Source organism: Talpa occidentalis, unplaced genomic scaffold (assembly GCF_014898055.3).
Source record: "Talpa occidentalis isolate TD23 unplaced genomic scaffold, MPIMG_talOcc4v2.1 talOcc4.12, whole genome shotgun sequence".
In the NCBI taxonomy this organism is placed as follows: domain Eukaryota; kingdom Metazoa; phylum Chordata; class Mammalia; order Eulipotyphla; family Talpidae; genus Talpa; species Talpa occidentalis.
Window position 1 is genome coordinate 96,985,849 of NW_023601212.1, and position 25,219 is coordinate 97,011,067.

The 25,219-nt window shown below is 55.8% G+C and overlaps 2 protein-coding genes and 1 pseudogene across 2 annotated transcripts in view; 2 read left to right on the forward strand and 1 right to left on the reverse strand.

Moving 5' to 3' along the window:
• The first annotated feature begins 394 nt into the window (after positions 1-394).
• Positions 395-13,704, forward strand: DEXI (Dexi homolog). The gene is made up of 2 exons (XM_037507606.2): positions 395-841; positions 10,880-13,704. Exon 1 carries the CDS (start codon positions 402-404, stop codon positions 687-689), a length of 288 nt encoding a protein of 95 aa, XP_037363503.1. The 5' UTR covers positions 395-401; the 3' UTR covers positions 690-841; positions 10,880-13,704.
• Positions 13,705-14,326: 622 nt separating this feature from the next.
• The window catches only part of CIITA (class II major histocompatibility complex transactivator), a 37,070-nt gene continuing 26,177 nt past the window's right edge, over positions 14,327-25,219 (reverse strand). Inside the window, exons 13-20 of the mRNA XM_054693844.1 lie at positions 24,837-24,908; positions 20,258-20,338; positions 19,901-19,993; positions 18,556-18,642; positions 16,639-16,722; positions 16,400-16,483; positions 15,577-15,673; positions 14,327-15,082 (exon numbers count right to left, since the gene is read on the reverse strand). Of these exons, the coding sequence (XP_054549819.1) occupies positions 15,598-15,673; positions 16,400-16,483; positions 16,639-16,722; positions 18,556-18,642; positions 19,901-19,993; positions 20,258-20,338; positions 24,837-24,908 (577 nt within the window). The 3' untranslated portion in view covers positions 14,327-15,082; positions 15,577-15,597. The remainder of the gene's footprint in view (positions 15,083-15,576; positions 15,674-16,399; positions 16,484-16,638; positions 16,723-18,555; positions 18,643-19,900; positions 19,994-20,257; positions 20,339-24,836; positions 24,909-25,219) is intronic.
• LOC119240273 (carbonic anhydrase-related protein 11-like) lies at positions 21,082-22,325 on the forward strand (annotated as a pseudogene).

Here is a 25,219-nt window from a genome sequence, read left to right on the forward strand (position 1 = left end):
GCCAGGGCCCGCCGGGCTGCAGAGAGGACGGCCGGGGTCGGCCCCGCGCGCTGAGCCGCCGTGGGGACCCCGCCGGCGCCGCCAGGGCCGGGGAGCGCGAGCCGCGCGCGTCGGAGGATCCGGGCAGCCGCTGGCCACTTGCGGACCGCGGGGCCCTCCTGGCCGCGGAGCATCGAGAGGCCTTGCGGGCACATCGGGTCGGTGGGGGGGACCGTGACCCTGCCTGGCACGGCTCGGGGGCCGCCGCCCGTCCCCGGAGGCACCGCCGGGGTCCAGCGCCGCCTGATCGCTCCCCGGGGCGGCCCCGGATGGCGGCGCTGCCCCCTCGCCGGCCGCCCGGGCGCCGCAGCGGCTGAGTCGCCAGGATCGGAGCCCGGCCCCGCCGCCCCGCCGCCCCCTGCATGCCCGGCGCCCGGGTCGCGGCCCACCTGGACGCTCTGGGCCCCCTGGTCCCCTACGTCCCGCCGCTGCTGCTGCCCTCTATGTTCTACGTGGGGCTGTTCTTCGTCAACGTGCTGATCCTGTACTACGCCTTCCTCATGGAGTACATCGTCCTCAACGTGGGCCTGGTCTTCCTGCCCGAGGACATGGACCAGGCGCTGGTGGACCTCGGCGTGCTCTCCGACCCCGGCTCGGGGCTCTACGAGGCCGACTCAGAGCTGGACGTCTTCGACGGTTACCTGGAGTAGGCTGGGCTGCGCCCCCTCAACCTCTCCCACCCCCCACCTGCAACCCTCAACCTGGACCAGCCACCCAAATCATGCCGCCGCTGCTGTTGGGGAACACCGTTCCGCCGGGGATGGGATCCCCAGGACGAGGCCCTCTCTGGCCTCCGAGGCCTGTAAGTGCCCTCTCAGGGCGGGATGAGGGCTGGTGGGAGCCAGCAGAGAAGGGGGAGCATCCCCAGGCCTCCAGCCACCTCCTCCAGGTCTGGTTGGATGCCAGACAGGGCTAAGCTCCTCTTAAGCACTTTTCTGAGGCCAGAACGTTCCCTCTCTCAGCAAAGGTGATACAAAAGAGGGAAGGGGGCAGCCCCTAAGTGGCATTTGGGGTGCGATGGCACATACCTACTGCCACAACTTGTGGGGAAAACCTTTCCACCCAAATCCTTTTGAGGCAAAGCTGTCACCTCCTCCCCCAACCTCAGTCTGACTTGATGGTGACCTTGGCTTTGGGGGGATTCTCCCTAGTTCTGGGAGGATAAGGACTCCGAGTGTTAGAAGAAATAAGGAACCAGGCACTGGCCATCTTTGTCCTGTGGCCCCATGGGGGACCGGGTGGGACCCAAGCAAGGGCTCCCAGCCAAGCTGTGACAGGAAAAACCCGGCACTTCCTTTTGGCCTTGGATTTGCTGCTGTTTGGAGTCGGGTTTCAGGGTGCCCCAGCTCGGCAGTTCTGCAGCTCCGATCTGCAGGGGCCGATCTGCAGGGGCCGCTGGTATCACAGACCGCCTTCTTGGTCCAGGCCAGCTGGGGGGTGGCGGTGGGGCTGGCTTTGCTGGCTGTGTTTACAAGGCCCGGGGGTTCTTTTGGGCTGGTAGAAAAGGAACCCCCATCCCTGCACTGAGGTGTCCTGCCTCTGGGCTGTGATCAGGAAACTTGTGTCTAGTTGTGTGGGAAGAAAATGAAGCTCCAGGGAGGAAAAAGAGTTGGTCAAAGTCACACAGCCAGGAAGTGAGGCGGCTGGATTAGAGGCAGGCAGGCTGTCAGGTGGGTGAGGGGCCTCGGGCATGCAGGACCCCTCAGCTGAACCCTTAGCTGGGCGGTACTGGAGTGTTGCTGGGCACAGGACTAAGTGGGCATGGGGGTGAACAGTGAGGTGGGGGGTAGGGGCTCCTTTTAGGAAATGATCACTGTTCACCTCACCCCATGCAGGCGTCACCCCTTTCCGCTGTTATCCGCCTTTGCCAAGTTTACCATAGTCAGGGGGATGCAAGACAGGACTTGCTGCCCATAGTTTTGGGATCCGGGGTTTCACCAGGAGTCGACACTGAGATTTCTTTGAACAAGGCCTTACTTGAGCTCAGCGCCGTCTCACCAGAGCTGATTCCAGAGGAGCCTCAGCTGCTCTGCCCTCAGCCCAGCTGCCTGCCTCCATCGATTTGTTTATTGAACAAATGATGACTGAGGACTGACTGTGAACAAGACAGACTCGGCCCAGGCCCTCTTGGCGCCTGGTGAGAAAGACAAACAGGTTCCCAAACAAGAGCATCTGATGTGTGAGAGCAACGAAGGTGCGTCAGGGCTCAGGCATCCCCTGTGGGGACCGCCGTTTCCCCAGCACTTAGCCAACGCCTGGCATCTAGTAGGTGCTTGAGAAATGTGTACAGATGAGAGTAGAGACGGGCTGCTTTAGGTGGGAGGCTCAGAGAAGGCCCCTCCAAGGAGATGACGCACTTGAGCTAAGCCCTAAACTGGTAGGAGCCAGACATGAAGATGTGGAGAAAAGCAGTCAGGCCAAGGGAGCCGCTGGGGTGGAGAGAATTGTTTCTTCTAGTACCCAAAAAGAGGCTAGAGAGGTTCCAGGAGAGGTGAGGGGTGCGGGCCAGGGCAGACCATGGGAGGCCTGGGAGGCCATAGCCATGAACAATGGAAAGTCATCAGAAGGTTTCAGACCATGAACCACACAAGGCCCAGTCGCCTCTTGTGAAGATGACTTCGGTGGTTGTGGGCAGAGTGGGCTGGAGGGCAAGCTCAGAAGCAGGCAGGCAGGCAGAGCTGTCTAGTTGCTCAGGCCAGAGCTGAGGGAGTCTTAGAGGCCGCAGGGTTGATGGAGAAACAAGAGCAAACCAAGAACACCTTTGGGTGGTAGAGTCTTTTGTAGCCACTCAAAACCCCTACTGAATGTTGAGCGTATACCACACAGGGTTCTAGGCCCTTTGTGTATTCACTCACTCAGTCATTCAACAAACATTGGTCCTGGTTCTGCCTGCTCTTCTGCCAGACCCTGGGGATCCCAGGATGCATCCTTGCCCCCAAGTCAAGCACTTGACTTTCGGACAGTAGGAGGTGGTGAACAATGTCTTGCTTTATCTCTTCACTACATCAACAGAAACAGTTTCCCTTCCAAATGAAAACATTGGCACTTCCCAACCAAAAACTAAGCCCAAATGCTTCCACGTATTTTGTAGCAAATGCTGTTCTAGCAGAAAGACCAGGAGGGGTGCCTCAGGGGCCCCTTTGCAAAGCTTTCAGAGGACAGGGCCTGACCCTGGGAGGCAAGAGCCCTGGGCCTGCAGCCTGAGACATGACAGAGGCCCCCACAGCTTTCCCTCCTCCCCACTCCCCAGCCTAAGCAAAGGCTGCTTGGCCAACCCCAAGAAGCTGGGGAGCCCAGACTTGGGGACAGTTCTGGTCTCACTGCACCTCATCTCCAGACCTCTTTCCATAAGCAGGAGAGCCGCTGACAGTCAGATCTCTCTTGCTCCTCCTCCAGTGGACTCGTTCTCATGTTACACACAAGCCAGTTCAGGAACTACCCACAGAGGGCCTGGGGTGCCCCTGGCTGTGGGGCCTCGGTCCTGCTCACTCCCTGTCTCTCTTTTCTCTTATGTGTGTAGCCACATAATTCATCTCTTCCAGTGCCGTTGAGCACCCTCTTAAGGAGGGGATATTGGGGTGGTGATTAGGAGCAGGGGCCCAAGTTTCAAATGACTGAGGCCGATCCTAGCCTGGACCTCGGGCGTGCTGTGTCCAGCCCTGGGTATCGGTTCGCTCATCTATAAAGCGGGGCTGATACAATCTACCTCCATGTGAACAGAAAATGAGATACATGCCAAGCTCTTAGACTCCTATGGCTGCTAAGTGATAGCTTAATATTAATCGCTCTTGTCATTAACAGTCAAATCTAATGGACAGTGCACACTTAGGCCCTTGTGAATGTGTAAACCCGCTCTTACTCTCTTGCATGAATATTCATATCCCACGCTGAGCAAAAGAGGACTGGCTGCCTGCCTGCTGGGTAGGGCCAGGTCTGGGGCCCACTCCCCACTTGGCCTTCCTGGCTTGGGGCCCTCGGGAGACATTTCCCACTTCCCTGTGTTCTCCCAAGGCCCCCAGCTCTGGAGCCCTAGGGTTCTCCTGAAGTATTAATCATTGCACAGGAGCAGGGAGTTGGGGGTTGGGAGTGCCCTCCTTCCCGGAGGACAGGCCTCTGCGGCTGGCCTGGGAGCCAGGGAGCGTCCTGGCATCCCAGCAGTTCTGATGCCCAGGCATCAGCTGGATTGATTTGTCCCTCCGCTGCTGCCTGCCAGCCTCTCGTCACCACCGAGGGAGGACTGTGAGCGGGGAGCCACGCTGCAGGAGCCGGAAAGACTGGGGAATGTTGCTGCAGAATCAACGTGGCCTGGTGCCACTCAGATTTGGAGGGAAGGGCAGCCAGGCCCATCGGTCTACTGATTACAGGGTTTCCCAGGCCTCTGTAGCCACCACAGCTGCTCCTCAGGAGCCCCTGCCCTTCTCTCCCCAGGCCTGTCTTGGCTGTGCCATTACCAGCACCCCCCAGGTGTTGATGTTACTGCGCTGTGTGGCTATCCAAACCTTCTAGGGGGCAGGGCCAGGGTAGGGGTCAGGGTGCATGTGGAACCAGGTGGTGGGGAACTGACTGACTGTCATCCAGACCAGAGACACGTGGCACACCCCAGGCCAGGCTGACTCTCCACCTTTGACCTGACACGAGCTCGCCCAGAAGAGCACTGGCCACAGAGTGCATTGATGCCAGCCACCAGCTTGGACAGAAGAAAATATCAGTATCTGCCCCAAGACAGCTGAGTGCCGGCTCTCATTGCCCCAAGTTATGCAAACTGGAGATTTCATCCAGGGGACCCCTCACAGCCTTGCGTCTGTCTTCTTGAACTAAGAAATAAAGGGCACTTCTCAGAGGGCCCATTTTTATGCCTGGTTCACCTGATGCCTTTCCCTCCTGGGGCTTTGGGAAGCACGGTCTGCTTTGGGGAAAAGAGGACCACAAAGGGACTGGCTTCTCTATCTGGTCTCACAACTAAATAAACTGAGGCCCAGGGGAAATGACGGGCCAAAGTTACACCACTGAGTAAGACAGCTGACCCTCTGGCCCCAGTACTGAGGTGCTGCAGGGGTGTGTTTGGGAGTGGGGGACCCTCCAGGGAGAGGACCCCAACACCCTGTCAACTTTTGAGCACCACTCACGGCATCCACCAGGCCTGCTTCATATGCACACTGCCTCCTTTTCACTGTATTTTGCAATAATTTTGCAATTATAGAAAAGTTGCAAGAACAATATAAAGAATTCCCATATAAACTTCACCCACATTCACCCGCTGCAGCAAGTATCATTGGCCACATTTGCTCACGGGTGCTCCACATGCTCACTGTGCGTGACATGTGCGCAGACACATATGTGCAGCTGCTTCTCTGAAGCCTTGAAAATACATCGCGAACAATGGGACCTTTGGCTTCTAAACATTTCCGCATGTATTTCCTTAGAACTAGAACATTCATTGACACGACTTGGGCACCATCATCTAAATCAGCAACTTGAACATTAATCCTACCCTATGCCCAGTCTGGTCTATGACTGTTTCAGCCCTTGTCCCTGTGGCCACTGTCCCCAATAAGAAGAGGTGGGAAGAGTAGGGGAGTTGGGGCCCAGGACCCTTTCAGGTCCCCGTGACCTTGATTGTCACGTGACTCCAATTGTCTTCTGTCTGGACAGGTCCTGTGTCTATCTTTGCTGACATGCGCATTTTGAAGGGACAAATCTGGTATTTTGTAGGACGCCCCTCTGTCGGGTGTGCCTGACATCGCTTCCTGAGACTAGGGCCGGAGGATGCGTTCTCGGCAGGAGTACCAGACAATAGCCCTGCTCTGTGCACCCCATCCCCACGGATGTTGACTCTGACCCCTCGACTTGGGCAGGTCTGCCAGGTCTCCACACCATTAAGTTACTCTCTCCTCTTGCAGCTTGTAGTTTGTGACTAAGTTCACTAGCTTGGATGCTTTGGGGTTTTTTAACATCTTTTTTTTCCTGTGAATTTATATTTAAAAGAATGTCTGTGTCACTGAGAAGAAAAGCAGTATCCCTTGGCGTGGGTCAAAGTATCAAGTGCCAAAGCCATTAATTTCTGACCAGATAGTCAAGCCAGGGTGGGCACGGGCCTCTGGCCTGCTCTTGGTTAACAAGGGAGGCGACCGTCAGGCCATCGTCAGGTCTCACAGAAAACCCACTTGCTCGCTGTGGTGACGCGGTGTCATTGAAGTCCATCTCCGCGTGCCCCAAGACCTGCTGCTTGGAGGCTTGGTGGTCAAGATGGACTTGGGTTTAAATCGCAGCTCTACCTCAGATGAGTAAGCGCCTCCCCAGTGACTTCTCTGTGAAGGGGGGAGGACAGAGCCCCTGCGGAAGGGCTGGTTACAGTAGACGACAAAGTGCAGGACACGCATGTCACACCCAGAGGAGCTTGGACCCCGGAAGCCCTTCCCTTTCCTCAGGCCCCCTTCTTCTTGGGCCCAAAGACCAAGGACTGATCTCCATGTAACCAGCCTTTGAATTGAGCAAGGCCGGTGACAACTCAGTGGCAAGGTCTGTGAGGCCCAAGCCCTCAGGCTGCCATCCCCTGCCTGGGGGTGCTGTTCCAGTTTCAGTACCCCCCACCCACATGCCCCCAGGGAATGCTTCATTCCAGGGATTCCTTCCTGGCAGGACTTGCCTGGGTGGTTAACTGCCCCTCCCACATCACCAGGGCTTTCCCTGGCGTCACCCCTGGGGCATGCGGCCCTAGGCTCATTAGCTCCATTATACAGGGAGGGAAACTGAGGCTGGGGAGGTTTCAGTGACTCACCCCAGCTACCCAGCTATGGGGTGACAAGTTGGACCTCCTTTCCACACCCCCAGTATGCCCCTGAGTCAGGGTCCTCTGTCATTGGTGTCCCCAGGAGGCCGTGGGCGCAGAAGCTGAGTAAGAGCGGCCTGCGACGCTGCCACCTCTGGGTGTGTGCTCCGTTTCCCTTCAGACCAGACACTAGGTCTAGGCTTAATTTGGGGGTGAGAGGGGTGGGGGAGGGGGTGCCTTGCCTGGCTAGAGGTAATAATTTCATTTTCAATTTATTTTTAGCATTGCCTTCTGTTTATGACAAATAATGCTGTTTTATATTCATGCTACTGACGTAAAAGTTCCTTTTAAAAAATTGGAGTTAAAAAAAGATGTTCATTTAAAAGACTAAGTAAATAATAGTCCAGACAGTTCCTGGACTTGGCAAGACTCATGAAGACATCCAGCCTTGCGTGGCCCCTGGCACGGACCGGTGGAGGCATGTTCTGGACCGAGAATCTTCATCAGACCCGCATCTGATCAATCTGAATCCAGGCTTGCGAAACCCATTCTTGTTTCTCCAGGACGCGGACTTCCATCAGGGACAAGGACCCAGCCAGGCACCCATCAGCAGCACAGGGCGGAGGCCTCTGCTGCACAGTCTAAGTAATGGGTTTGCAGGAGACATGGTCTTTGGAGGAGCAAGAGTGCTGTTCCTTTGGGGAGCCCCCCCAGGACTGAAGAGGCCCCGGCCTGCTGTGGTTTCTAGCTGGGATGAGTGCTAGAGAAGAGGGGAAGCCGTGTATGACGCCCGACACAAGTCTCATCCACTCCTCAGCCCAGGAGATAGGCGTCATTGTCCCTGTTTCAGCAGAGGAAGCAGGCCCCGAACACACACGGCGTCAGAAAAAAGAGGGAAAGGCTGATGGCTAATGACTTGCCTATTGTGTTCTCGTGAGGTTAGAAGCTGGAGAAGCCGCTGCCGTGAATTCTCTAAGCTGCCGTTCAAGGGGTCATTTCAGCCCGGGTTTCTGATGCCGTGGAGAAGGAGCAGAGTCTCAGAGTCCAAGTGGATTGAAGACTCTGGGGTCAGACCACGGAGGTTCAAATCCCGTCCCCACCATTTGTGAGCTCTGTGGCCTTGCACAACGTATTTAACCTCTCCGAGCCCCACCTGAGATGCAGGGCTGATGGTCTGGCTTGGCTCCACCTCCGGGGGTTGTTTTGAGCAATGAGTGAGCTAAGACATGAGTTACAGCAAATAGAACAAGGTGAGCATAAAATGGTGAGAAGCGTCAGCTGCCGTCGAGCTTCTCATGGGGGTGAGCGGCTGCTGAGCAGCCACACTTTCCAAAGGAACAAGGGGTTGACCCACTGTGACTGTGGGTCGCACAGTGGAGAGACCCCAAGACATCCTTCAGCTCTGGCTAGAGGGACCTGTGGCCACGTCTGTGTCTTCAACTTGCTATGTGACTTAGGGCGGGTCATCGGCCTCCTGGGTCCCTTCATCATCAACTTTTTTTTCTCCCTGAACTCTCATTGGTCATTGTTTTCTTTAAGCTGCCTCACTTTTTAATGTGAAATTAATGTCTTGAAAAGAGAGAAATTTCTGTTGCCATCATAAATGGAAAACTGGTATCATGTGCCATAAATAGGAGGTGACCCTGCAGGCAATGACAGCGGAAGGCGGCGGTGAGCTCCAGCTGGAGCCTGCTCAGAGGGCAGATGAGCACCGGCAGAGCAGCGCCGCCAGACCAACCTTTTCTGGGACTCGCTTTCCTTTGTAGTCACAGGACTCGGGAGAGGCGCGTGTCCTTGGTGTCTCACACCCCAGCCACACAAGACTAAAATGGACTTTAACAACCTCCAGGCCTTGCGGGTGGAGGCAGTGAGCCCAGGAGGGGTGAATCTGAGTACATAATGCCCTCCCAGGTTCCTGGACACCTCTGCTCTCAGGAGCACCCCTGCTGACCCCACAGGAATCCCCGGGGGGCTCCTGGGGGGAGGGAAGTCAGTAGAAGTGGACTCTTAGAGGGAGGGGAACCCGTGAACTCCTTGCTAGGGGCGAGCTGTCAGATGCTCTGACTGCTGCCCTGCATCCCCTCTCACCTGCCAAGTCCGTGGGGAGGCTGCTTGGGGCCGGGGACGGGAGCGCTTGTTGGTGCCACCCGTGGGAGCCAGGAAGTTCTCTGAGCAGTGGGTGGACATGCTCGCCTGGCCTCTAGGAGGTGAATCTGGCAGAGGGTGCAAGAAGCTTAACTGGTTCAGCCATTCTCTGTCTTCCCACCGCCTGCCTGCTAGTCCCTCCCCCAGCCCAACCAAACTCCCCGGGAATCCAAGACCTGCTATGCCCGCCCCCACCTGGAGCGGCCTTCCTTCCTGCATAGGCTTCTCCAGGCTCCCTAGCGCCAGGTGTGTTCCTTTGAGCTGAAATCCTCCCTAGATTTTGTACCAGGAGGCAGGGGCTGTACCTGGCACACAGGCGCACACAGGTGGTGTTTCAGATCTCCAGTGGGACAATGCCCTGGAGAACTGAGCCCCCTCAGACAAGTTATTCACCCTCTCTGAACCTTGGTTTCTTCATCTGTGAAATGGAATCATAATGATGTGTAACACCTGGGTGGTTAGGTGGTTGAGGAAGTGACCTGGGTAGTGTTCCATCCCAGGAGCAACTCTCCACGGAGCAGAGCCTGGGATGAAGATTCAAGTGCAGGTGGTTCACGTGGGAGGTGTTCCCCGCAACAACATGTGGGGAGTCGGGTGGTAAGGCAGGGAAGGGGTGTGTCCTGGAGCTAATCACCACTGCAGCCTGGGCTCAGGCCTGCTCAGAATCCCTGGGGGCTGGTGTAGATGGAGAATAGACTACAGGGCAAGGGAACTGGGGTCTTGATCTACCCCCTTTCTGGCTGGCACAGGGGCTGGGGGGGTACGCACATGGCGTGATCTGAGCTCTGCCTGCATCTGCAGCTGGGCGCCAGGCAGCCTCAGGAAGCAGATAAGGGCTTTGGGCAAAGAGGCAGGGGACAGGGTGAGGCTTGTGGTAAAAGTGCAGGAAGTGGCAGCTGCCCACTTGTGAACATCCCCAGGGTGGTCAGTAGTCCAGCGCCAGCTCAGCCTGCCACGGATGTGCCTCTAAGCAGGTCATTTGGCTTCTTTGGACCTCAGTTTCTTGGCCTGTAAAATGGAGAGATGCTTGGGTTTACGTGGAAGTAGCTGCTGCCCCTTTTGTGACCCTTGGAATAGGATGAGGGGGCATTTTGACTTGTCACAGTGACTGGCACTTAGTGGACAGGGACCAAAGATGCTGCCAGGCCCAGAAGAGTCCCCCACCTCAGAGACTTGTCCTGCCCCAAATGTCAGGCCACTGATGAACACTACCTGCTGTGTGCTTCTCCTGTTTTATTTGACGCCCGATGACATTTGCAGAAGGAATTGTCTGAGCTGACAGAGGTGAAACCCAGAACTGGGGTAGGAAGTGGCAGGCTGTGAGGACAGTGGACATGGGGATGTGAGGTGCTGCGCCACCTGGCTCTGGCTGGGCACAGAGAGAAGGGAATGGGAAGTGAGGCCCACCGGGGCCGGGCAGTGGGCACGAGGCCGGTCCTGTCAGGTAAGCCGAGTGGGGCCACTGAGCAGCATGGCGGTGGCCACAGTTTCCTATAGGCTGCCGGGCATTTTCTGCAGGTCTGAGGTGCCCAGCTGTGCCCAGCCCTGTCCCGCCACCCAGTTTGCTCAGCTGCCCGGAGGCTCAAGTTAGCCAGCAGACAAGGTGACCCCTGGTGGGCTCTCCTGCCTCAAGCACCAGGACCTCCATAAGGCCCTGCCTCGCCCTGGGAAGTTGCAGTGGTTCTCCAGGCCAGGGGCCCTAGAAATTGGGCAAATTCATTAAAAAGGATTTTTAATAAAAAATGCATAGGAAAACACCACCAGCCTGATACTGGGGCTTCTGTGGGTTCCCCAAATGCAAGAGATGGAAGGAGACTTCCCTGCTCTGCCCAAGACTCCTGGAGGCCTGGGGGATGGGGCCTCTACCTAGGGGGTGGGGGGCGGCCCAGTGCTTCCCTGCTGGTAACATCCCTTCTCCCCTGTTAGGCCAGCACTCCTCGAAAGCTTCGTGCCAACAGAAAAGTTTCTGTCCGGACCTGAGTGCCGAGGTCAGACAGGCTTCTGCCCCTGCCAGGGAGTCCGAAGACCTCACCTGCCTGCAGCGTCGCCCAAATGGCCTTGCCTTTGCTCATGACCTTGGCAGTGGCAATGGATGTTTACAGGAACCCAGCCAGAGTTTGCCTCCCTGCTCTGCACCCCCGACCGCACCTGCTTCCTCCACTTCACCTTTGGAGAGGACACTTCAAACCGAGGACACACACGCAGAAGTCACTCCCAGCTCTGTCTACTGCCAGGGGAGCTTAGGCCTGGCCGGGTTTGGCCCAAGGCTGGTCTCAGATGCCACCCGGTGTGTCAGGGAGTGACTCAGGAGGAAAAGCAGCTGAGGAACGTGCCGGGGGCGAGAGGAGGGTTTTGATGCCTGCATTTCAAGCTGCTGCTCTTCATCAAGTTGCCAGAACTGATCCATCACGTTCAGGAAGCACCAAAGTGCTCCCCTGCCAGAAGAACTTTTTGAAAAATGTGAGTGGTGTGAATACTTGATTTCAACAACCTATAAAAGCAATACTTAGGAGGCTGACTTCTCTTTCAATTAAAGCGTATGCAACTCCAACTGCTGGAGCCTGGCCTTTTTTTTTTTATTTTGAGGTTCAGTAAAGGTGTGTCTTTAAGCCGAACCCCTTGGTTGACAAAGGCAGAGAGACAGGGCTGCCCCAGCTGGGATCCAGCGGGGTCTGGAGAGTCTCCCCAAGCTGGGCTGGTGTGTATGGCCCGGATTAGCCTCCTCCTAGTGCCTGCTGGCCTGACGAGCCAGGGCCAGCCTTGGGGTGTGGTGGCCAGGCCTGGAGGGCCTGAATCACGGAGAAGGCAGGGTGTGGTATCCCCTGTGCTGGGCACGTGGTGGTCCTTCACAACAGGTGAGGGCAATGAGGGGAGGAACAAATGAGCAAAATTGTGTCCACTTGTGGTTTTGTGGGGAAAAAAAAGGCAGTAAATTCTCTGCAGTTTGCAGTCATTTGATGTCTCAAAGCCCCTGCACTCACAGCGAAGACTTGACTCCAGCCTCCAGGCAAGGAGCAGGCGCGGGAATACACAGGAGGAAGGTCCCGACCACTTGTGTCCCGGTGTTCTAGAAAGGGGGTGCTGAAAAAGGTGAACAGAAGACATTCAAGAGGCCCAAGGAAAAAAGGTGGGCATGAGAAGGGAGACATTGCTGTGGGACAGGTCAGAGGGGAAATTGCGTGGACTTGAAATCCATGAATGTGACATCTGGCTGTCAACACACACCGTGACTCGGGGCACCAGGAGCCCGGACTCCTCTGAGCTTCACTTCTGCAAGCAACACCTGGGCTGGGGGCTATTCCAGCACATGTCTGCCCCCAGAGAGACCCTTGAAATAAGTTGAATTTGCATCTTGAGAGACCATTTAAAGGGGTGTGGCCTTGGGCAAGTCACCTCTGAAGTGGGGACAGTAATTTACCCACTGGCTAGGATGGCTGTGCTCCTGGCGGTGGTGCCCTCTGGGCTGACATGGCTGCACTAGGACTCAGCCTGGCAAGCAGGGCCCAGGCTAGATTGCAGATTCCTGCCCCCCACCCGCCTTGTTCACGTGTCTTTGTGCAGTGCACACACTGCCCAACCTCCCTGCCAGCCCTGCCAGAGAGGTTGTCACATTTACTAAAACACAAGGTTGGCCCACACATCTCAGCAACCACTGTGTACTCCAAACCTATTTGTGGAATGAATAAAGCAAAGTTGTGAGGATTATTCATTCATGCCACAGGCATTTATTGAGCACTTATGATGTGCAAGAGAGCACAGCAGTGAACACAGCAGATAAGTTCCTCGCTCTCCTGGGCACCACTCCCTAGAGCACAGACACACAAAAAGTAAGTGTGAAAAGGATAAACTGTGACAGGGTTGGAGAGCAGGGGGCATGTGGGGTGTCTGAGTTTCATAGGGTGGTCTGGTGGACCTCCCAAGGAGCTGTCATAAAGGACAGGAAGTTGGCCATTTGGATACCTGGGAAGAACATTCCAGGCAGAGACACAGTCAACATGACAAGGAATGCTAAGATATTGAGCCCATGCAGGTACCTCTTCTCGGGGTGTTATCTCATTGGCCCTCCACATAACCCCATGAAGAGGGCACTGTGATTTTGCCCATTTTATATCTGGGGAGACTAAGGCACAGAGAAGTAATTGACACAGTAAGTGGTGAGCTGGTGTGGAACCCGGTGGCCCAGCTCTTGAGTCTGTGCCACTGACCCCAGGGGGTCCCCCTTGGGCAGGAGGGGCTGAGCACCGAGTCCACAGTGACAATCCTGCAAATCCTTACGGAGCATGTCCTATGTCCGTGCACTCGGGGAGGCACTTCACAGGCGTCAGCTCACTGATAAGGGGCAACTGTCATCACAGCCATCACTAGGAAGATCATAGCCTCTCCTGGCATCTGACCTCATTTTGTCATCTCTATACAGACACAGCAGTGGGTGCCCTTGTGCCAGCCCCACTGGGCTGATGGCACAGTAGATGTCTGCTTCAAAGGCTGGCTGACCTGGTGTTCACCCCATGGGCTCCACAAACACATAAATGCAGGACACCCTGAGGACAATTCCCCAGCCATTTAAAACCCACAGTCACAGCACCCAACGCCCTCGGCAGCTAGGACAAGGCAGAAGGCACCCCCTTTCTGCAAGGACTGCCAGCAGGCTGCTGGTCTGGACCCCTGACACTCCCCACCCCCAACTCCCATTTGCTGGAAAGAGGAGAACTTGGGGCTGACATCGGGGCTGGCTCCCTTGAGCTGCACAGACGGCTCCTGCTGGCCCCAGGAGAAAGTGAAGTTGTCCCAGATCAGGGCTTCCAAGTTGTAGGCCAGGCCCAGTGTAAAGCAGCAGCCGAGCTGGCAGCTGCGTAGACAGCAACGCCGCCAAGGCCCTAAAGGCCGCCAAGGCCAAGGCGGCTGCCAGCTCTGAGACTCGGCTGCAGGGTGGGGCGCCCGGTGGCAGTAGAGGAAACAGCCCCACATGAGACCTCCAGGGCCTCAATCTTGCTGATCCCCAAATAATGAATTTTCTACTGAGGAAACCATGCAGAAAATCCTTTCCAAAAAGGCAGGGCTTGTGTCTGTGTGTGTGTGTGTGCATGTGCGTGTGTGCCCGTGTAGATGTGGTGGGAGTAGAGGGCTGTCAAACTAGCCAAGGAAGATGGCAGAAATAATGCTGTGTGACTTCTGAGGCTGTGTTGTAACAAACATACGACATCTCTCTCCCTCTCTTTGATCACTTCAAACCTGGCCGGCCGCCATGCTGTGACGAAGCCCCAGCCAGCCCTCTGGAGAGGCCCCTCTGACGATTCCTTCCTCATTCCTTCCTTCAAGGAACCAGGCCAGCACCCTGGGGGCATCGGCAGGGACGCGCGGGGCGGAGGCGCGCTTCCCCACTCAGCGCCAGGTGCACGCGTGCTGGATGAGGCCACTCCGTTTGGTGGGGAGGTTGTGATGCATCAGATAACCAGAACGGCAGGGTCCTCCGAAATGGCAATCATGGTAAAAACTCAAACACGGGCCTGCCCTTGAGATGAAGTGAGCCTTCATGGCGTAGTGAGAAAGGACACAGGAGGGGGGCCCCGGGGCAGACGGGACGCCACCCCATCCCTTTAGTGTGCGTCAGCAGTTTTCTAGCCAAGGTCCAGTGTCGGCCAGGCCCAGCTTTGGCCTTGCAGACCAAGTCAGTGCAAAACAGTGAGTCCCGCAGACAGAGCAGCCTGTCTCTGCCTGGAAAATGAGCAGGCCTGGGGTGCTCTCTGGTATCTCAGGATGTTGGCACGTCCAGCAGGGAGGGCAGTATGTGGGGGTGTCTCCCCAGGCTGGCAGGTGCCTGGGCTGGGAGCAGCTGGCATCTCCAGCCCCCGCTGGAGTGTCCCACAGGAAGCACCTCAGGGTGCTGGGTACACCGGGTACCTGCCCATCCCCAGGGCCAGCCGCCATCTCGGCCCCACAGGAGCCTGGGACAGGCCTGGGTCTGTCCGTGCAGCAGGCTGAGGACTTTTCACCGCCAGGCAGAGGTTCAGCCTGAGGCAGCAGGACTGGGCGTCAGGACACCAGGGTCGCTGGATATGGCCCGAGAAGAGTTGTGTCCACAAATAACCTGCTCAAGGTCCAGCGTGGTCAGTGTCCTCCGAGAACATGCTGTGGGTAGTCAGGAAAGGAGGCAAGTCAGGAAATTTTCTTGGGTAGGGGGGGCAGGTAGCTTGATATATGGAGATGTTGTCCAGCTCAGGGAGTGTGGGAACACAGATGGGGCAGAGGGTTTGGGGAGTGACGTTCAGGGTCTTGGGGAGCATGGTCCCATGAGGACCAGCCAGGACATCAAACCCCCAAGACGCTAAGACAGTAGCAGAGATGGCTGGGAAGTTCCTGAAGGAAGGGCTTCCCAAAACTGAGGGCTGGGGTGGGCCGCAGACCCCACCCTGTCTTTCCCCTGGTCTCTAACCCCGAGTACAGCAAGGTCCCTCAGGGCCTACCTCAGTGTGGAGACAGCGGGAGACCCCAGATAGTGATTGCTCTGGGTTGGCCCCCAGATCCCACCTGCTGCCCTCACCCACTTTTTATGGAGTCCGCCTTCACTGGGACATGAACCCCAGAGGTCCCTGCAGTTCTTTCCTCCCGAGTCCCCCAGCTACCTTGTCCTGGCACAGCTGGGATCATCGCAGGCTTATCCGTGAGTCCTGCTGCTGCAGGTGCTCCTGTACCCCAAACGGGATGGTGGGCGTCCACATCCTGCGGTGAGGGCAGGGGACAGAGGCCGGGTCAGAGGACATAGTGCCTGGAGGCCTGACCACAGCTGCCCCCAAATTCCTCCTCCTACCCAGCCTAGAACCTGAGGACTTCCCACTGGCAGGACCAGACCAGAGTGGGGCTGTGGGGATACCAGAAGCCAAGAAAACCAAGACTCCTCTCTTTAGACCTGGTTCTGCTGATGACTTTTGCTGTGTGACCTCAAAAGAGCCAGCTAACCTCTCTGTGCCTCCTCATCCATAAAATGGAAGCTCAAAGATCCACCCTAACCCTCTTAGAAGACACGAGAGATTCTGTAGATGAAAGTGCTTTGAAGAATATGATGCCCTGGTGCTGGACATCAGACAGGAAGGTGATGCAATAAATAAGCCTGAAACATGAAATCACCAGCTTTGAAGGTCAAAAATGGTTGCCTGCAAGTGGTTTCAGATCACTCAACCTCCACTGAGTGTTGTCATGCACCAGACACTATCCTAAGTGCTTTATACATCTTGCCTGATTGAAATCTCACAAAACTGCTTGGGGGCAAATGGTGTCATCCCATTTTACAGACTAAGAACCCGAGGTCAGATAGTAACACACCAGCTTATCTGAGGTGGCACATTGGCGAAGAGCAGAGCAGAATTTTAACCCAGGGCTCACACACTGAACCCCACACCTGGAGGGCTGGGGCCTCCCCCGCCAACCCCAGTTGTGGGAGAGACTTACGCCAGCGTCTCCACCTGAGGACACTTTTTCAGGCTGGCGGCGAGCTGCTGGGCCCCCACAGCGGTGAACTTGTTATACTGGACACTGGAGAGAGAAACCAGTCCTCAGACTGTCCAGCCCCAGCCCGAGGCCGCCCGCACGCTCTTGACGACAAGCAAAGCCCCACCCTTCCCTGCTGCCAGCAGACCCCTGGTGCCCCAAGCCTGGGACTGCCGCCCGCTGCCCTGGCCGCCACTCACTCCAGCACCCGGAGGGTCACCATGTCTGGAAGTACTTGGGCCAGGCTCTCGGCGCCCGCATCGCAGATGCTGTTGTTGTACAAGCTGCCAAAACAGAGATCAGAGAGTTCCCAAGTTCAAATCCCAGCCCTGTGGCTGGCTGCCTGTGTGACCTCTGGCAAGTCCCTCAGCTCTGAGTCAGTCGGCTGCTCCATGAAATGGGCACCATCGAGTCATTGTGGGGAGGAAGGAGTTACTTCATGCTCATAAATATCCCCCGTGGAATGAACTCGTGTCAGCTAGAGCTGTCATTACCTCCTGGGGAGTGGGAGGGTTAGTTACTGCAGAGGGTGTGACCAGCACTGCAGCTGGGAGAGAAGAACCCGGAGTCACAGGCCCGCGGGGTCTCTGCGGGGTATTCACAGCCACCGCCAGCAGCGTCGTAAACAGCACGCTGGGCCGCGGGTGCTGGCTTGGGCTGTACGCTCACCCGCCAGCGTCCTTTTAACAAGCCAGGTGCTGCCACGGTTTTAATTTCAGGGCCATGACGCTGCCTCAGGGCTACGCTGAGGGCGCATGTACAACAGCAGGTCCACGCTGCAGCAAAATGGATTCAGGCCAAACTCTAGGATCCCTGATGTCACTGGCCAGCTGGTGCCGGGACAGGAGCCAGGTGGGGGCTTTGCGATCTGTTCCCAGGGTGGCTCTCAGAACCCAGGGGGTCCTCTCTCCCCCACCAGCAGGCGATCTTCCCATATTTCATTGAGGCTAAGATGGCCATGTTTACATTTGAGTATCGCTGAGCTCAGGGCACATGTGACAGTCAGTGGGCTGTCACAGTGTAATTGGTGTTTCTTCCTCTTGATGCTGTTTTGCAATGACTAGCATCCTAGATTCCACACGGTGTGAGGTTTCTTAATAAGTGGATCAGATCAAGTGTCACTTCCATACGCTCACCTGCTTCTCCATTCATGATGAAAAAAACCCCAAAGCCCCTTCCTGGCCCCGAAGGCCCCCTGCATGCCTGCTCCAGCCTTCCTGATCCTTTGCTGCTATCCCTCAGACACTGCGGGCAGCCACAGCGGCCCTCAAGCAACTGAGCTGGTCACAGCTGCTTCTAGTTCCTAGTAAGGTGCCCGCCCATGGCTGGTGTTAGAGACTATTTGATGGCCTGCACACGTGCAGGGAGTGCTGATCACATCGTATATGTTGCACAGGACACAACCCACACAGCTGCGCACAGTGACCACAGCTGGGAAGATGAAGAAATGGGTACCTCATTAACTAGAGGAACTAAATGCCATCTCTCCTGAGAATGAGACTTGGGCTGGTGAGCAAGAGCTAGGGAGGGAGGGGGAGGTTTCTGCCAGCCTGGTGAAAGAGGAACTTGCGGTGTTGAGCCACTGGGGCTCTGGTCCAAGCTCTGGTTTTCATCTTCTGACCCTGGAAGCCAGGACTGACTGGAAGCGAAGCGAGAAGTGCTATGCCAAGGTTCACCAGAAGGCGGCAGTGTAGGCACTGACTGGTGCGAGTGACCAGCCAGACAAGGCTCCAGTTTAGAGATCACCCCCAGACTCCAGAACAGGGGTGAGCCTTGGGGAGCTGGGGCGGGGAGAACCAATATTTACTACACCCCAGAGCCAAGGACAAGCGCTTTCGATGGGCCATTGGGATGGCACCCATTTCCCAGAGGAGGGAAGGACTCAGGATGAGAGAGACTCTTTCACCAGACCCTGCGGTCAGTCCTCTTGCTTGGGTGGTGGCACTGCCCACCCCAGGGGGCTGGGCTCATATTGCATATCAGGTCCATGCCCCCCTTCGCCCCTGGAGAGGTGAGGCACAGACACAGAATGGCCTGCAGTGACTGCTACGGCCCCAGGGCGCTCTCTTCTCTCCCCAGCCTGCCTGCTGACCCTGACCAGGAGGGAGGGCACTCACCTCAGCCTGAGGAGGGAGGCGGCCAGCGAGGGCAGGGCCTCGGCGAGCTTGCAGGCGCCAACGTCCGTGATGCTGTTCTGGGACAGGCTGCAGGGTCACAGGGAGAGGAGGGCTCGACCAGATTACACCCCCTTCCTTCCCCATCAGCACCCACCCTTCCCTCCTCCCTGCACTCCTGCAGAGCTGAGACAGCTCACACCCTCTCGGGGCAGCAAACACGTGCCAGTGGCCCCGGTGAGAGCTGTGGGTGACAGGTGGCGAGAGGCAGACCCGCTGACCCATATGCACAGGACACGTGACACCTCTGGCCATGGGGCTGATGCCTGAGGGTGCAGACAGAGTCACTCTCCCACCACCTGGTGAATGTTCTCGGAGCATTCTCTTTCTCCTCTGAGCCACTTGCAGCCTACCACTTCGCTAAGAGTTCGCGTTATTTGTTAAATGGCTGTGAGGTCTGCCAGGGAAGAGGCCTGGTCTGTCCATCACTGTGTCCCTGTGCCTAGAGCAAAGCCAAGCACTGCTCTGGTGCTCAATAAATATTTCAATTTATTGAGGTGCTCAATAAATATTTCAGTGAGGGCATTGGAGAAGGAGGGAGGAAATTGAGCTTATCACAGTGTTACCTAGAACTAGTAAATTAGTAAATTACTAGAGAAGACTCTGTGTCCTGCTACCAGTAGATCCCCAGGAGACCTCTGGTGAATTCTGTGGCTGTTCCCATCACGGCTATGAAGTGGAGTGTGGGTAGATTTTTGACACCCCCTGTGGATGACACCTCTGGGCTCAGTAAAAAAATCGCTCTTCTGCTCCCCAAAGCCTCCTTCCACCCCTGGATACACCAAAGGCAGACGCCCCCTCCCCAGCTCCTGAAAATAACCAAAATTTGCTACTTTGATAATAATGTTTTGCCAATAAATCTTGATCTATCTCTCCCATTTCACTCACCCCCTCCCGCCCCCCTCAGCTAGTTTTGTCACTAAACTTTGTCTACTTTCACCACCGTAAACTTTACAGCTGGGGATCGCCTTGTTCCTTTAGCATGTCTCCCCCTGGTGGACACCTGACGTCAGGGGTTCTGTTTAAAACTGGGTCTCCAGGGCCTGGAATGCTGAGCCGTAAATATTCATTGATTACATTAAAAAGCGGTGGGTTGAGTGGGTGATTAAAGAAAGAAATGTTTGGGTACGTGAATGAAGGACTGGATGGATGGGTCAATTTGTTGACGGGATGGGTGACTGAATGGGTGAAAGAGTAAATGGATAGTGAGCGGGCAAGTATAATGAAGGGCCGCTCGACCTCAAGGACCAAGGCCAGCAGCAAGGGCGGGCCCAGCCCACCCACTCACTTGAGTGTCTCCAGGGCCTTCAGCTGCGGGAAGGTGGCTGCGAGCAGGGCGACACCCTCGTCCCCGATCTTGTTCTCACTCAGCGAGTCCAGGCTGTGGGTGGAACCAAACGGAAGTCGCCAGTTAGCACCACAGAGGCCACCTGTCCCCCTCCCACCCCTACCCTCCTGCTGCACGGGGGAGGGGTGCCCACTGGCCAGCCAGGGGACAAGGCTGGAAACCCCAAAGGACCTGAATTGTTTCCGTTTTGTTTCTTTGGAGCCCTGTGAATTTGGGCAACTTCCTGAACCACTTGGAACATCGATCATGTGGTGTCAGAACCTGAGACGGAGGGAGGGTTCCAGGGGCTATACTCACTCCAGATGCTGAAGGGCGGAAAAGGCCTCAAGTATCCTCACCAGCTTGGGGAAAGCCTGGGGGCCCAAGATGGGGCCCAGCCTAGGAGGCAAAAAGCAGGAGTGAGACCCCAAATAGACAAGGACCTCAATTTGGTCCTGGGGTAGGCTGGAGACAGGGCACAGTCCATGTCTCCCCTTTCTGTCCTTCCCACTTCTTTCTTTTCTCCAGCCCCCCAGTTGGACCCCCATCCCTTCTATTCTGGGGAGAGTTGACAAAAGCCCCTAAATAGCCAGCGGGGCTGCCAGCTGGGTTCCCAGCTGGAGGAGCTAGTCTTCACACCTTCTGACGTCTTCCTCCACCTTCTCCTGCCCCGGTCTGGAAAAGCGGCTCCCAAGTGTGGGTCCCAGGAGAGACAGGTCACTATTTCCTTGCACAGCAGTGACATGTGGCCCAGCCTTGAGACTGATGTGCCAGGCACAGGCCTGGCCCTGCACTCAGATCTCATTTAACCCGCTCCATGGCACTGAGCTAAGGGTGCTTCATGTTTTCCTTTACAGAGGTGAAACTGGGGCACAGAGCCGTTAACAAACTCACACAAGGTCGCACAGCCTGGACTGACATTTAGACCAGACTTTGAGGGAAGGAGAAAGACAAGGGAAGTCTGTTTTGCTTTGTTTAAAAACTATAGTTAAAAATCCTCACTGTGAACAACTGCCTTTGCTTTGGAATGATGCCCTATGGCCCTTTTTTTATATTAAAATGTTCATTTGTCAGTAACGTTTTGGTGCCAGCTGTGGTTACTTTCGCTTGTTTGAATATACATACTTGATAAAACTTAAAAGATGGCAGCTGCTCCCAGCTTCCAGAGTATTGAGGGAACAGGGGCTCCCTGGGGAGGAGAGCAAGGCTGGCCGTCCTAGAGGGACAGGGTCCCACCAAGAGGGGAGAGAGGAGCTGAGGGGTGGTGACAAGGGGTGCAGGGCTTCAGGAAGGGATCTTTAGAGGCCCCCAGGGGATGGGGGTGCAGTTTGTTTGAGCGTCCCCGGAGGGCTGGTCCTCTGGGCTGCAATGGGGGCGGCAGCTCACATTGGACCAGCACCTGACCCTGAGGACTGGTGGAGCTACAAGGATAATCTCCAGGAAAACTTTGTGCCAGGGCTGCCCTTCTGGGGCCTGGTGAATGCAGCCTGGAGTCTGTGTGCTGTGGGGAAGTGGCAGAGCCCCGTGGATGTAGAGCTGAAGAGGGTCCTTTATGACCCCTTTCTGCCCCCACTGAGGCTCAGCACTGGGGGAGAAAAGCTCCGGGGAACCCTGTACAACACTGGTCACCATGTCTCCTTCCTGCCTGCCTCCCGGCCTGTGGTCAATGTGTCTGGGGGTCCCCTCCTTTATAGCCACCGACTCAGTGAACTGCGGCTACTATTTGGAGCACGTGATGGGGCTGGCTCTGAGCACCAGATCAACCACCAGGGTTTCTCTGCTGAGGTGCAGCTCATCCATTTCAACCAAGAACTCTAGGGGAACTTCAGCACCACTTCCCGGAGCCCCAGTGGCCTGGCTATTCTCGGCCTCTTTGTCAATGTCGCTGGCAGCTCAAACCCATTCCTCAGTCACCTCCTTAACCGTGACACCATCACCTGCATCTCTTATAAGAATGATGCCTACTTTCTTCAAGACCTGAGCCTGGCGCTCCTGTTCCCCGAATCCTTTGGCTTCATCACCTATCAGGCTCTCTCAGCACCCCGCCCTGCTCAGAGACCGTCACCTGGATCCTCATTGACCGGGCCCTCACTATCACTTCCCTCCAGATGCACTCCCTGAGACTCCTGAGCCAGAATCCTCCATCCCAGATCTTCCAGAGTCTCAGCGGTAACGGCCGGCCCCTGCAGCCCTTGGCTCACAGGGACTTGAGGGGCAACAGGGATCCCTGGCACCCCGAGAGGCACTGCCGAGGCCCCAACTACTGCCTGCATGTGGATGGTACCCCTCAAGGTCGCTGAGACTCCCCATCGAGGACTGTGCCTGCTCTTCCCAAGCCTACCCACAGGGGAGGGGAGTCACCCCCAAAACAAAGCTATTAAAGGGACCGAATACTTAAAAAAAAAAAAAAAATGGCAGCTGCACATCATCACTCAAATTCATTCCAGAACATTCTTGGGCTTTGAAACCCCACGTCTAGGCACCTCTGGCCTCAACAAAAGGTCCGCAGATGAAAGCCTGAACTCTGATTTGAATCTGGGCTCTGCCCCTTCACTGCTGTGGGGTCTTTGGGCAAACACCCTCCTCTCTGAGTCTCAGGCTCCCCGAATGTACTGGCTTATCGGGTTGCCAGAAGAATTAGGGAATTCACGCACTGAGTATCGGTCTAACGTGTGCCAGACCCACAGCCTGCCGCAGAGACAGGATGAACGCACCAGACAAAACCCCTTGCCTTCATGGCGCCAATATTCCAGTGGGCAAGACAGATATGAAAGAAATCTATTAACATCCAGTGTAGGAGATAAGTTGTGATACGGAGGGATAGTTCAGGGGTGAGGGGCAGCATTCTACTTTTACAGCAGGAGGTCAAAAAACCCTCACTCAGTAAAAACCAGAAGGAAGTGAGGGCGTGGGCTATGCAGATACCTGGGGAAAAGCATCGAGGTAGAAGGCTCAAAGGCCAGAGGCCAGATTGCGTCCAGCCAGATTGCAAACCAGACATGGGGTGGGGGCGGTGGGGGGGGAGAGTTAGGAGGTGGGGGTGAAGAGATCAGCGGAGGCTGGGGCAGGGAGGGCCCTGTACCCCGGCAGCATGCTTATAGGGTATCAGAGGGCAGAGCAGCCCAGCCTGCAGGCCAATGGGGTCTGCGGGGTAGCTGACACAGTGGCTTCCTGGCACACAACCAAAATAGTCCTTTCTTTCCTTCCTTAGAACTTTTTTGGGGCTTCCAGCCTCCAGGTGGCTGGTCTGGTTCTGGGCTGTTCCGCCCTGTGGCTGCTGTTCCCCAGAGCATAGTTCCGACCCTCTAACTAGGGGCTTTTTAAGCTGAAAATAATTCAAAGCCAGAAGGGGTCTTTGGTGATTGTTTTCATATATTTCCCCTTTTCAGTAACACTTTTACCTCTGCACCAGTCTGATTCACTCTTCACAAGAAATGCTTGGCTTCTACTAGGTTGTGGGGGCAGAAGGGGGTGCTGGGGGTATGATCAGAGGAACAGACAGCTTGTGGGTAACCAGCTGGGGCCTGGGGCAAGTGACTTAACCTCACTAGGCCTCAAGTTTCCTCATCTGCAAAATGGAGAAGATAATGGCTTTCCCCTGGAGACACTCCTGAAATGAGTGAGGTGACTTGCAAAATGCACTGAACATACTGTATAAGTGGCTACAAATTCCTTCCTAATCGCTTGATGACTTTAGATTCCTAATAAAACCCAAACATGAATTTGGCTTTTTCTTTGTTAGAACAAGTCAGGCTCGGCTGACTTAAATGACTCTGGATGAACAGCTTACAAGCTCTAGGCCCCCCGTGACAGCATTGGGGCGATGGGAGCCGAGGGCCATGATGGAAATGCTGGTTCCCCAGCACAGATCCAGCAGGACTGGCCATGTGCCTGTGGCTGCCTGTCTGCAGTGACCAAGAAACAACTGGACCCAAAAACTTGCCAAGTCTTCATGTCTGTGACCCTGGCTGCCCTGTCTAATGCGGGCACTAGCCCCTGCCACACACAGGGTGACCAACCAACCTGGTTTACTGGGGACTGAGGGATCTTCTGGAATACAAGACTCTCAGAGCTAAAATCAGAATGTTCCCTGGTGAGCCCGCATGTCTGACCACTCCAGCTGTGCATCGAAAGCTCCTGGGAAGCCTTCAAAGTGGGGGAAAATTCCTGAGTCTGAGGCACTGAGTTGGGGTGGGGTCTGAGCACCCACATGCTGTGCAGCCAGGGCTGAAAACCTGACCTGGAATTGGGATGGACCCCTGGGGTCTAGAGGGTAGTGTTGGCCAGGGCCTGTGTCCCACTAGAGGGTCCACCCCTGACCTTGACAGTGAGCAAGCTCTGGCACAAGGGGCACTGTGTACGTAGCCCAGGGCACAGCAGGGAAAAGACTCAGATGGTCCTGGTAGCACCTTCCTAAGGAAGGCCATGGGGCGGGGGGGTTACATTTTCCTGCCCCCTGGTCAAACTAAACCACCTGGAAGGTCTTTCTCCTTCTCCTCTCCTCTGCTCTTGCTATCCCATATGACCACTCCATCTGGTTTGTTCTTACTCCTTCATTAAATGTCAGTGCTTCAGTCACCTCCTCCAGGAAGTCCCCCTTGACCTCCCCCAAGTGTGTCTGTCATAACCCTTGCATTTCCTGCTGGTAGCAACTGCCTATTTACAGGAGCCTGTGAACTGTTGTAAACTCTCACCTATTGAACGAATGGATGCAAATGACCACGCTAACCAGTAAGTGGGTCAGTTAGCAGTGCCAGCCTGAAGCTGGTTTCCAGAGTGATGGGGCAGGAGGGAAAGAATGATTCTGGGGACCTATCTCCACCCAGTTGGCATAAGCTCAGCTGATACTGGAGAAGAGACCACATGGGGACCCAAGATTGCCCACCCCCTTGCTTACGCAAACTCCAGCCTCTTGAGGTCCCGGACAGCAGGGAGATCCCCAGCAGTGTCCTCTGAGGAACTTCGTATCCTAGAGAGAACAGACTCTGTTTAGAGGGCCGCAGGCTCTTCTGGGGCTGAGTCCTGACTGATGTGTCCCAGTGCCCAGTATTCCCTGGAAGCACTGCCTGCTATGGGCTTATTGCAACTCCCATGTTAAAAAGAAAAACCTCAGGGGGCTGGCATGTCATTAAAGCACAGCTGTGCGTGTCATGGGAAGGAGCCTCGGAGTAGGCATCTACCTATGTGATCCCAGACAGCACACAGTAGGTGCTCATGTGTGATGAAGGAGTGAGTGAAAGACAGTTCACTTGCTCTGTGGTCAAGTGCCCTCTGTCCTCT